At 45.9% G+C, this 12573-nt stretch overlaps 1 protein-coding gene across 18 annotated transcripts in view; it reads right to left on the bottom strand.

The window, feature by feature from the left end:
* Nucleotides 1-12573, bottom strand: part of CTBP1 (C-terminal binding protein 1) — a 229174-nt gene that overhangs the window by 63152 nt on the left and 153449 nt on the right. For 2 of the 18 annotated variants that reach the window (XM_038177822.2, XM_038177821.2), the window contains exon 1: nt 3726-3994. The exons of 12 other annotated variants lie outside the window; for them this stretch is intronic. Coding sequence is in view for 2 of the 6 variants with exons in the window: in XM_038177821.2 (XP_038033749.1) it covers nt 3726-3765 (40 nt within the window). In the remaining 4 variants the exon portion in view is untranslated. Of the gene's footprint in view, nt 1-2832; nt 2921-3725; nt 3998-12573 lie in introns of those variants that run through there. 4 more of the 18 variants (XM_072037855.1, XM_072037859.1, XM_038177823.2 and 1 more) reach the window with 4 other exon arrangements.

Raw genomic sequence — 12573 nt, 5'->3', positions numbered from 1 at the left:
CCCGAGGCTGTAAATCCCTTTCCACGCTGTCTGGGAGTGAAGGAGTGTGAAGCACAGGGACTAAGGCTAAAGGGCCGTGTAGTACAACTCATATCCTCACCTTAAATTTTAGGACACGTATTAAACGTGTAACTCCATCTCCGCTCCCTCACTAAATAAATAATTACGGGGCCAGAAGGTTAGGGAGCCTCAGCTGAGGCTGCTATGCTGCTACGCTGCCAACTGCTCGGGGATTTGAAAGCTTGACACATGCTGGAGAGTATCACCTCATCAGTGCTCCCAGCTGGCCTGGGAGGCAAAAACCTGACTCTCGTGCTCTTAAACGCGGGTCTCCAGCACACACACGAGCCGCCAGCCTCCCCTGATACTTTGGAGAAACGCAGAGATGAGAAATTCACCGCGGGTAGGGGAAGACAAAATGGCAACGAGCGATTGTGGCCCCGAATATTTGCATGGCTTTGAGTGTTGTGTTTCACGTCAGCAAATTACAGATCGCGTTGCTTCCCAGGCCTCTTCGCTCAAGACATTTAAATCCGTGCCTTTCCAGACACTTAGCGCTGTTCAAACTATTTTCTGGCAAAATAAGTCATTTATTTATTTATTTTCCCCAATTTCATGCCATTTACGTCAACAGATACCTTGGAGGGAACATGGGTTTTGTCCCCAGAAGGGACCAGCCACCAAACCGGGGTCGATGTTCTTCCTTTGATGAAGAGGGATTGACTTCACCCTTCCCAACGCTGGTGAGCGTGCTCCTGTATCTGCTCGATAACACCTCCCCGGTCTCCAGCCTGGCCCTAATCTCTCGGATCACACTTTTGGCTAAGCGCTGTGACCGCTCTGTTTACATTGTAAATAAAACTATAACTCTCCGGACCAGGGAGATTAGTAAATTGAGGCATCGCACGTTTTTAACAAAGAGCAGATGCCATTTATCTTTACGATACAGGAGGACGAGTCAAGAGCTAACCAAACTGACAACCGTCGGGACACTTGTCATTTGTTTTGCCACGCTATCAGGAGCTCGGCGGTATGATAAAGCATCATCCACCCCATGCACAGTATTTACGAGGACGAGCTTTTTACAAGGAGTTCATCGTGCGCTCGGGAGCTGCGCACTCTAACTACACACGACAACGCCGAGCTGAAAAATTCACAAGGGTGGTTGGAGCAGCTTCGTATCCAACAGCGCTTTCATCGACTACAGCGATTTGGGGGACTGGGACGACTTGGATCGCCGAGCTGGCCATAAAATACCGCATCGCTTGATGGAGAAACGCGGACTCTGCACTGGGGGCGGGGGCTGCTCCCAGCAGGACGGCGAAGACGCCACGCGCGCTGCTCCCATTTATGCCCAAACACACACACACAAACTCCCCTCGCCTTGCTGACATTATTTCACATCTCTGACCAAAGCGAGGGAAGGTTCAGCCCTCCAGCTGGCCTCTCCTGCCCCATCGAGGCATCGCAGCCACCTCACAACCACCTATTTCTCTCTCATTCACACTGGAAAACTGTCGGGGGGGGGGCTGTTTGCTTCATTTGGCTTTGAAATACACCGGAGAATTGCACGTGGGCAAAGTATTTGGTTACCAGCTCTCTCCCCAAATGCTTGACACGATAATAAACCAAAGAGGGTATTATTCGCCAAACGCCACGGCACTCAAACAGTGAAATCTGGCTGCCTTTGGGGGAGGAGGGGGGTCAATAAAGAGCGGCAGCACAAAATATACTAAAGTTAGCACTTTGGGCTGCTAATTTTACATGCCTGCTTGACTACCACACAGCTAAAAATAGATAAAACAGATATGAATATAGAACAAAGAGATGCGCTGGACAATTATCTCCCTCCTAGCATGGTCTACTTGATAATGAGCTTTTTAACCTTCTTTATTTACAAAGACAAGAAAAAAAAAATTAAAGCGCTGATTAATGAGCTTTCGACCCACGGCAGAAATTATTTACATACGAATTTTATTTTTCTTTGTGCTTTCTCGTTCCCTTCCTACGAGGACACAATGAGGAGATTCAAAACATTTTAATGGGGCGTCAGGCTCCTTGCCATGGGGCTGGAATGCTAAATAAGACTATTTACATCTCCTAAGACCCCGGAGAAGGAAATCGGCGCGATGCACTCAAAACGCACGCGTACACCGCAAATATCAGAGCTGATTTTAATTCACCGGGTAAAAAGTACACACTCACTCGGGTTTATTAGGCCTCATTATTTTCAGCGGGGCTACAGGGATGATTATCTCGAGCCGCTCCGCCGTGGCCTAAAAGCAAACATTTCTTCCCGATAAGGACAGCAGTTATTAAAATATAGCATGACGTCCAATTGTTTAATTTAGGTTACAACAGGTGAAATTTTGAAAACCACCGCTGATAACCAGTTTTTTTTCTACAGTTACCCTGTCCTGCTCGGTGCCGTCGGTCAGAAGCTGACTTTTGAATTTACTGTTTAAGAGGGAAACAAAGCAGCAGAGCAGAGGGAAGGGTGCCTGCACGGTAAACAAGCCCGCTCTCCGCTTCATAGCCTTCCCCCGGCATCATTTGCTTACAAAACGGTAATGTTTATAAACAGGCTCGACATTGTCTTAGGTCTGCAAGAAGGAACAAAAAAATAAAAAAAATCCCCCAGGAGTTCACACAATAAGGCACGGCCACCCCGTGCAGGGGCGTAGCTCCAACCTTGTCACCCCAAAACCCAGCAGCCAGCCGCAAGATGCCTTCGGTAGCGCCTCAACAGCGACAAAAAATAAATAAAAAATACAAAAAGGGGAGAGGAAAAGGGAGGAGAAGAGACGCCCAGCGCCCGGAGGACAGCCTTACCTCTGGGCCACGCAACCCGCCTGCGGATTTCGGGCGACCGTGGCAGCGGGCAGGCCTCGAGCACTTTTTTTTTTTTTATTATTTTTTTTTTCCAGGGGAAAAACGCCGCTCGGAAACTTCCTGTTTTGGGAAAGGGCCGCAGGGACGGGCGAGCACCAGGTCGGCGGAAAGCGGGGTGGTTCAGCCCGCTGCTGCTTTTATTTTTTTAATTTTTTTTTTTAATTTTCCAAAGGATGAGTTCGAGCGGCGGGCAAGTTGTGAACCTTCTGTCTCTGCCCCCCAAACCCGGTTATAATTTGAGAGGGGGGGAGATTAAGAAGGAAGGTAACGTTGGGAAGATAGGAAGATAAAGTTAGAAAGGTGAAATTTAAAAAAATAATAAATGTAAAAAGATAGGAGGATGAAGTTAAAGAGAGGAGAAGGTGAAACGGATGAGAAGATGGAGTTAAGAGGATAAAAAGGTGAAATGAAAAGGATGAAAAGATGAAAAGGATGAAAAGATTAAATTAAAAAGGATAAAAACATGAAATGAAAGGGTAAAAACATGAAATTAAAAGGGTAAAAACATGAAATTGAGAAGATAATAAAAATGAAAATAAAAAATAACTAAAATCAAGAAAGCTAAGGATCAAAAATAAAAACTGATATTTAAAAAAATGAATTAAGGAATAAAATTGAAGTTAAAAAAGGAACCGACTCCTGTGTTACCGCCGCCCCCCACCGCGGCCAGGCAAAGTTCCCAGCGGTGCTGCAGCCGCCGGGCCAGCCCCGCTCCCCGCACACCCCCCGCTCCCGCTCCCAATCCCGATCCCGATCCCGATCCCGATCCCGATCCCAATCCCAATCCGGATCCCGGCAGGCCGGGACGAGGCGAGGCGAGGCGAGCTCCTTACCCAGCGGCAAGCCCTTGTTCAGCAAGTGCGAACTTCCCATTGAAGCGCTGCGCCCGGGCGGGCGGCGGCGGCAGCAGCGGGGCGGAGGAGGAGGAGGAGGAGATGGAGGAAGAGGAGGGGAAGGAAGAAGCCGCGGGGGGGGCACGGCCGGGCCGGAGCCGGTGCCGGGGCTGGGGCTGGGCCGGGGGCAGGCGGGCGCCGCCGCGGCATATGGCGGCCGCTGCCTGGGCGCCCCTCGGCTCCGCCGCCTCGGCGCGCGCGCGCCCGCCCGCGCCCGCGCGCACCACCCGCCCTCCCCCCCCCGCGCCCGCCGCGCGCACGCGCACGGGTTCACCGCCTCCGAGCCGGCGGAGGCTGGAGGCTGGGTGGCTCCACGCCGCCGCCGCCGCCTCGATTTGGTGGTGCACAGAGGGTGGAAGGGATGGGGAGTGAGTGGGGCGGGCAGAGAGGGTGGTGGAGGGAAGCTCTCAGCGCTGGTGGGGTTTGGGAACTTCTGTGGTGGTGGTGGGGGATTGGTGCTGGTGTTCGGCGTTAGTACTGCCTCCAGTATCAACACTGAGTGCAATGTTAACACTAATAATTAACATTATTAGCATTGCATCCAATGTTAACACTGTTCAATGTTACCACAGCATTCAACCTTAACACTGCCTTCAATACTAACACTGTATCCAACGTTAACACTGCATTCAATATTAACTGTGTTAATGCTCACTGCGACCCCCCAGATTCCCAAAACATCAGAGGTTGGACTCGATGATCTTGAGGTCTCTTCCAACCTAGAAATTCTGTGATTCTGTGATTCTTCTCTCATTTTGTTATTTTTTCCTGTGTTTCTTACCCCCTCACGAGTGATTACAGACCACACACAACCCGCTTGTCCTGCCAGCCCCGCACCGCCTCACCCACTGCCTGCTCACCCCACACAGGGCCATAGCACAAACCCAAGTGATAACAGTTCCTTTTTTTTTTCACACAGTACTGGGGGAAAATTGTAAATGGACATAAAACAAAACAAAACACTTGACATGGTGCACACTTAAGGAGATGGCGGGTGCTGCCTATAAGCATTGAGGCGCTGGAGGAAAGGACCTGGACGCTCCTGGGTCTGCTGGTTAACCTCAGCAACAGATGTGCCCTTCCCCAGCCCTGTGGAAGTCAGAAACCCAGCACCTTGCTCCTGTCACCTGAAGCAGGATGGGGATAGAGTCTGGGGTCAGGGCACGAAGTCAGTAGGGATGCCTGGCCCACCCATATACAAACACACCACGCTCACTGCAGGCTTGTGGCTCATGTCACTGGCTGCACAACCCGTGTGCTGCAGCATGGCAGCACCCCAGCTCTCTCTCAGAGCCAAGAGAACTTAAAACAGAGTTTTTTGCCTCATTTTGGTCTTTAAGGGCAGACCCGGGGCTCCCCATACACTCATCTCACCCCCTAAGGCGCCTCACAACAAACAGGGCTCCCCTGCAATGTAACCTCATGAGTCACCCTATTCATTTCAGGAGCGTATTATTAGCTATTAATTATTATTGACGGCTCATTTTAGGAAACTATTAGTAATTACTATTAATAACGGTTATTTATGGATCGTTCGGGAAAACATTAATAATTATTACTAATTTTCCTTGATCGGTCGTTTGATGAAATTACTATTAATATTATTGATGGATCGCTCGATTGAATTATTATTAATAATTATTAATATTAATCGCCGGTGGTTCACTTCGGGAACTTCTTGCTCTCGGTTACCACCGCTGATGGCGGCGGGCCCCGCCCCGCCCCGCCCCGCTCGCCACAGGGACCCGCGAGCCGCCAAAACGGCGGCGGCGGCGGCCGCCAACCAAAGAGTGCGCGGCGCCGCCCGCCTCGGGCGGGCTGGGCCCGGGGGGGGGGGGCTGGTTTTGGGGACCCCCCCTCTGTAAACTAAACCTCTTTTTTTTAGGAAACCCTGCTTTTAGCCTACAGATGGCCCTCGGCGAGCCAAGCTGGGCTTCCCCTTTCGTCCTCCGCGTTACCCAGCGGGATGGGGAGGCGGCTCCCCTCCCAGGACGTGGTGGTGCAGCCCCTGACTGGCCTCCATCTCCTCACACCTCAGCACGGGCACCGACAAAAATCCCCTAAAACAGCCGCCAGTTCCTACACATCCCTAGGACAGCAGCTAGCCGAGTGCCTCATGTGGGGCTGACGTGAATAAATTGGGCTCTAATCACTTTAAAGTGGCTAACCGCTTTATTTATTTCTTATAGGTGTTAGCAAATAGGGAAATGTCTACGTATCAAAGCTCTGGGGAGAAAATGGGGATTTATTTATATATATATATGTATTTTTTCTTCATTGCCATGTGGCAAAGTATCAGCAGGAGCAGGCATTAGGGATAGAGCGCGCTCAGACGGCGAGCACGGTGTCTGCGAACAGCAATATGGACATGGAAGCATCTCGGGGGAAAAAAAAATAAATTAATAGCGAAAATGAAAATTCTGAAAGGAAATCTGAGCTTTTTTTTAATATAGAAACGTAAACAGACCCAGGCAATGAGACCATTTCCTCGGTGGGGTTAGGCGACTGGGCAAATGTTTAGTTCTGAAGTGGAGCTGCTGCTCCGAGGAGGGAGGGGAGTGTGGTACAAAATATTATGACAAGGGGAGTGCTCCAAGTGAGGATAAGTTGGCATGATGAACAGATGGAGTATTCAATAACAGGAGGTTATTAATACTGCAGTTTGGTATTCTCTACGCTACTTCATGAAGGGACTCATATGCTTGCTCTTTTTCTTTTCTGATTGTATGCAGGCTTAACAAATACGCAGGCTGTAGGTAATGACGTGCCTACTCCCCTCCCTGGGCGCGCACGCATCACAAATTCATGGTTCCTGGGAAAACACCAAGGGCTGGACCCTCGGCTGATTGTAACCGGCCAACTGGGTTTCTTTCAATAGCAGCAAGCTGATTTGCACCTGCTAAAGGAGAGAGGTTATCTGACCCTGTCTCCCAAGTCGCAAGGTCTCTCCACCCTGCTCTCTGACAGCTGCCACAAGGCACCTGCTCTAGGGAGGGAGCCGGGAAGACTCTCAGGGTGGAAAAGAAAACAAAATAACTGAGGAGGGAATGAAGTTTAACTGCAGAACACAATGCGATGCTGTTTCTGTGCAAGAAAATCAAGCTTGCTTTCACCCAGAGTTCGGGGCTTTCTTTTCCTTCTCCCCTATGTGGCTTTGAGTGGCCTAGTTTTAGACTGGGTGTGAGAAAATCCAGGAGCAGACCAGCTGACTGCAGCCAGGCCTTCAGCTACCCCCATTCATTTCATTTCCTATGTCTTCAAGATCGCCTCTGGGTCACAAAACATTCAGTCCTCTTCACATCTCTTAGGCTATGATTTGTGCAGCTACAATATAAGGAAATATTCCCCGGAATGTAACAATTCCAAACCTTTTATCACCTTTTGGCACTGATGTCACTATAACATAAAAAAAAAAAAAAAAAAAACACACACACAAAAAAAACACAGTAACATTACGCTGCTGAGTCTTCTCTGTTTTGCACCAAGAATTATGACATTTTTCAAAGCCCCCAAACTGTTTCCTGCCTTCTGAAGAGTCAGCTGGAGGCACACGTGCTGAAGAGTAAATACATTGCTTTAAGTGTATCTGTTAACAGCCATATGTATAATTTAAGTACAAGTTTTATTCCCCTCAGAATCTCTAATCAGGAGGGCATGACCTTGGGCTTTCACAAATTAGATACATTAGGGTAGGATATCTCTAGCAGATGTGACTTTGAAGATACTGAAAGAGGAAGTTTTACTGTTGTATCATCTAAGCACGAGCCAAGATACTTGCCAAATTCTTTTTAAAGTGAATAATGTGATTTGACAGTATTCCTACATCTAGATACTGTGATTGTGTACTTACAAATTTTCCTTATTTTGCCATAGGTGTGTGTGCTGGCTCGTTCATGCGTGTTTCTCCCTCATTATCAAACATGCAGCATTCATAGGAACGCCTGTTTTAACAGTTTGTAAAGCCATCATTTCAAACCTTTGTGCACTTTTTAATCAAAATCTAAGATTCTGTTTCAAAGGAATATCTTAGCTTTTGTCAATAGTAAATCTCGCAGATGCTATTAGGAGATCCTGAAAGGGATTTATGTCAGAAGAAAAGAATGGCTGAATAAAGCAGGCTCAACATTTCAACTTTATCCTAAAAATAGATCTTGAAAATGTGTAATCAAAATAAGTCAATGCAATTTATTTCAAATCTGGAAAGAAGACTTTGGATTTAAATATTTCCTTCTTTCACTGTGATCCTGAAAAGCATTTGCTAATAAAAACACACACATACAGATCAGTCTACTTTCATTTTGCAACTGCATATTATAATTAGAGCTTTTTTTTTTTTTTTTTTAATGTATTACTTCCTCTGTGTAACTCCCCCACTGTAGGAAGTTAATGCTTTCTGGTAGATGTGAAAGAGAAAGGCCATTTTGGAGAACCATTTTCAGCAGGTTCTGAGGGGAAAATGGAAAAAAGAGTAATTGACAAAAGGGAGACATTTAATCTTTAAGAAATGGTGGTCATCGCAAGCATGAAATAAAATAGAGGACCTTCATTCACTGTAGAAAAGAAGGTTTACCAAAGGATCAAAGCAGTAGATTAAAGTTCCACTTAATGAACAAGAAGTTCAGCTGTGTCAAACATTCAAAGTCATTTCTGAAATGCCAAACGCGCACCGCTCCTTTCTCAAAATGGAATGGCTACACTAGCTCTATACTGGAAATAACAGCCACACAAAAGTGAAAAAGCTCGCAGTGTGCTGAATGAAAGGAAGAATAAATTCCCTTCAAACCAGTGAACACAAAAAAACCTCTCTCCTCTGATGTTATCTGTATTAAGTGACTAAGGGATTTTCTTCTTGATCTCACCCTCTTCATATAAGTGCTGAAACCACAAGAACCAGGGTGGAATTAAATCCTCTGCATTTTCTGGTTATCATGAAATAAGAAGTATCATTTTCCATCTAGTCAAGAGGAGTTAACAGAGCGTTTCCAGGAAGGTCTGCGTTCTGGCTGAAGAGAAAAAGAAGATAGAGATGAACAGCAGAAGAAACCTATCGAGAACCATTAGTGGATGTCAGCCATTGTCCATCTGTTCACAGTGGAAGCAGTCCAGACCTGAAGGAACAACTGCAACCTGCCCCATATGGCTCGCTCCCTTCTGCGCTGCCAGGGCTGCTTTGGGGATTTGACATTGTACGAGGTAAAGGAGAAGCAGCACAATCTGTGTTCCCAGGAACGAAGAGCCAATTAACATGAAAGAACAAACAGTGTTTGTAACCCAGGGGGAGGCTTTCTCCTTCTCACCTGTCTGAAATCTTGGAGCCTGTTCAAATTGTGTAAGTTGTAGAGACGCTGTGCTGAGGCTCCTTGTCCCAGGGAAGTCCTTAAAAAGCTAACTATGGCTACTAGCAAAATCCTGCAGGCTACCGAGAGCCCCTCAATCAGCGAGTGAGAGCACTAATCCAGCTGTCTCCAAAGGTGTTCCAACAGGCGTTTGGGAAGAATATATTATATGAAAAGTGCCATTAAAAATTTTAATACAACGTCCTTTCAACATAATGAATGAGAATAACAACATTCTGCATTTACTTGTACAGAACTGGGTTGTAGCAAGCGACAGTTGAGCAGTAATTTGCTTCTTAAGTTTTAAATCAGTGGGCCTGGTCATGAAGCAAGGTGTTATTTTCTGTACGATGAAGGGCAGCAGGCTCAGACTCACACAGGGCAGTTCCGACATCTGAGTTCCTCTTCCTAATGAAAAATAGATCCTCTTTGTGATGCTGCACTCCATACGCCAAGACGCAGCAAGTGAAGTGGCAGACAGACATACATATCAAAGCCAACTGCGGGGATCAAAAACCTGCAAGTTTGTCATACATTCAATAACCTGCTTGGTCATAGTCCTTTCAAAGGTAATATGGAGAATAATTAACTCTCCAGTGGCCAAGCAGCACCAGCAGACGTCCTGAATGAACTTCTTGTCAGGGTACGTCTTCATTTTTGTTTCAGTCTTTGCTATAGCCACGAAACTCAGTGGATGTAGAAATTCAAATTCAGAAGGACAAGGACATGCCAATGCCACTGCCACTTCCAGAAGACAGCAGAGAGATGCTCAGGAGTTTCATCTCTCTCTGCTCTAGCTCTGAAGCCACGAGCAGTTAACTAATGTTACTCCAAACCCGAGGCAGTTTTCTGCTCAGAAGTGGGATTTACTATTTTGGGCCTGGCACGAGGCTAAAGCAGCAGTACTTGGCACCTTTAAAAATGCTGTGCACTCCTACCTGCTTGCACTGGCAGTAAGGTAATGGTCCCTGTGCTCTAATGGGATTTTCACTCTGGTAGGCTCTGCTGTCTCCTTAGTTCCCTCACAACACACTTAAGACCTTATTTTTGTAGAAGTTAAACAACTAGGAATCAGAAAAAAAAGCTGTAGTTGGAGCAGAGATCATTTTAAAGTTGCTAAACAATTACAGTCACACTTACAAACCCATTCATTAAGTGGTGTAGAGAATATCATACTTCCGTGTTTGAAACATAACAGAAAACCGAGGAATCCACCAAAAACTATTAAAAAGCGTATGAAATCAAAATAACATCTCACTAAGTTTTCATCTGAAGACTTGTCTCCCAAACTAACGAAGAGGATAACGCATCTGATAAACTAGGAAGGATGCTAAAGGATGCAAAAGCCAAAACTGTGTTAAATAAAGTGGCTTTGTTGCCACGGGCCGTGAACACAACCACACACGAGGATTGCAGACGTCTGTGACATTGAAGTGAACCCTTTTGCTTTGTCAAATTCACTTGGGATGACTACAAGTTATCAGTCTTGAATTTCATCCTCTTCCCAACTGAACACTGCCAGCTTTGTGCCCGTATGAAATACTGCACTGCCAGCACTCCGCTGTCACCCACCACTCAGATAAGAGATGGTTCATTAGTGAGCAAAAAGTGACCTCTAGTGAAGCATCGCTCCAGAGCCTGAAACACGCCGCAGCTCCCAGCAGCGCCTTCCCTTCCTCTGGCTGATCATGTCCATAAGCAATTAAAATCTGATAATACCACAATGCAAATGGTCAGCATTTTTGCACAGACATCTTCAGTATTTGCACGTTGAGCAGCAGCTGTAACCAGCAGCAGAAAACCCTTGGCTTGCCAAAAAAAATGAAAAAATTTCTTTGAATGTAACAAAATCTACCCACGGATAACTATTAAAGAATTGAATGGGCTATGATGAAAAGTGTAAGCTCTAACTGGATCACATTTGACTCGCTTTAATTTCATTTTAAAAGTAGTATATCCAGCAATTTGTACTAAAATTAGAAAAACATCCTATTAAATAGGTAAAAGACAGTAGCAATCTCCACAAACAGCCCTTTGTGCTCCAAGAAACCAGAAAAATTTGAATGGAGCAAACAGCAGCAAGTAAGAGACAGGCAGTGAAAATCAATTCCATAGTTACAACTATGGAACAATATAGGGGCAAGGCAATCCGTAACAGGGAACGGCTGATGGTTTTGGAACAGTAAAAAGAAACTAGCAAGATTTCATAAGAAAAATGCATACCCCATTGGCCATAGAAACACATTTTATATGTGGTGTGTCTCCATACATCTAGCAGCAAACTAATATTTTTATACCCCTCCTAACGTGTATAGTTACCTAACAAAGATTTTTATTTGAACGTACACATTTTTCTCTTTTACTAAACCTAAATACTGATTCTTGTGCAATTTTTTTTTTCACTTTCCCGTGCTCAAGATTTAAATCTCAACATCTGACAAGTAAGCTGCAAGAAATCCTTATCACTATGCGAGGCTTGAGATACGACTCGAATCCTAAAAGACATCAGTTGAGGTGGCAATTTACACAGTAATAAGGTAACCACGTACTTTGAAAAAGCTCCCTTTGTATTGCTGAATAATGCAAAGAGAGAAAATGCCTGTTTTCCTAACAAAAACATGACTTGATCACGCCACTTGTATTTGTATAATACACAACTTTAGCGTACGAGTTGATTCAGGGAGGTGATAATCGGTATCAACAGATTTAGCGCTATTTGAGTTTGCATTTATTGCCAAATACTGTGACTTACAGGCTAAGGCAGCGCTTCAGCACCACACATGATGGTATTACGTTAAGATCTATGGGTAAACTTGCCAAAAGCCTTCCCCCGTTACAAGAAGAAAATGCTGTAGAGGGACACAGCTCATGAAAGCGTTTGCCAACCCCTTGTCTTGGGAGTGGTTCGGCTCTTCCACGCCGCCAAAGGGTGCCTGACAGCTCTTGTGTCCGATTTGTACCACAGCCCATCACAGCTGTGGTCCTACAAGGGTGTTTTTGGGAGCTCCACCACCCCACGGCGACTGCTATGGATTATGAAGCTGGTTACTGTCGGGCCAGGCAGGTGCAGGAAGGCTGCCATGCGGACACACTGGCAGCGCTCACGACTCATGATGACCCTAAAAAGCCCTCAAAGAGTTCATCCTGCCCTACAAACAGAAGGCATTAAAATAAAGACAAGAACTTCCTATGGTAGTTTTACAAGGTAAGCCTCCGACAACAGAGGGCTACGCAGAACGGCACTGGGAACATTATGTCAGCTTCAGTTAATGCCGCGTTGCTTATCTCACTCTTTTCAGTTTTTTTATTTCTTTTGTCGAGACAATTATTCAGCCTCTTAACGTATTCTGTCTTCTTTTTTATGAAGCAAGGTATCTAATATTCCTTTTGTGTAACGAATTATTACTTCTCACTACGCTGACATGCCACGTGAACCTACGGGTCACAAGAAA

This window comes from Anas platyrhynchos, chromosome 4 (assembly GCF_047663525.1).
Source record: "Anas platyrhynchos isolate ZD024472 breed Pekin duck chromosome 4, IASCAAS_PekinDuck_T2T, whole genome shotgun sequence".
NCBI lineage: Eukaryota > Metazoa > Chordata > Aves > Anseriformes > Anatidae > Anas > Anas platyrhynchos.
The sequence above is the reverse complement of the archived record's forward strand: the minus strand, read 5'-3'. Positions and strand labels throughout refer to the sequence as shown.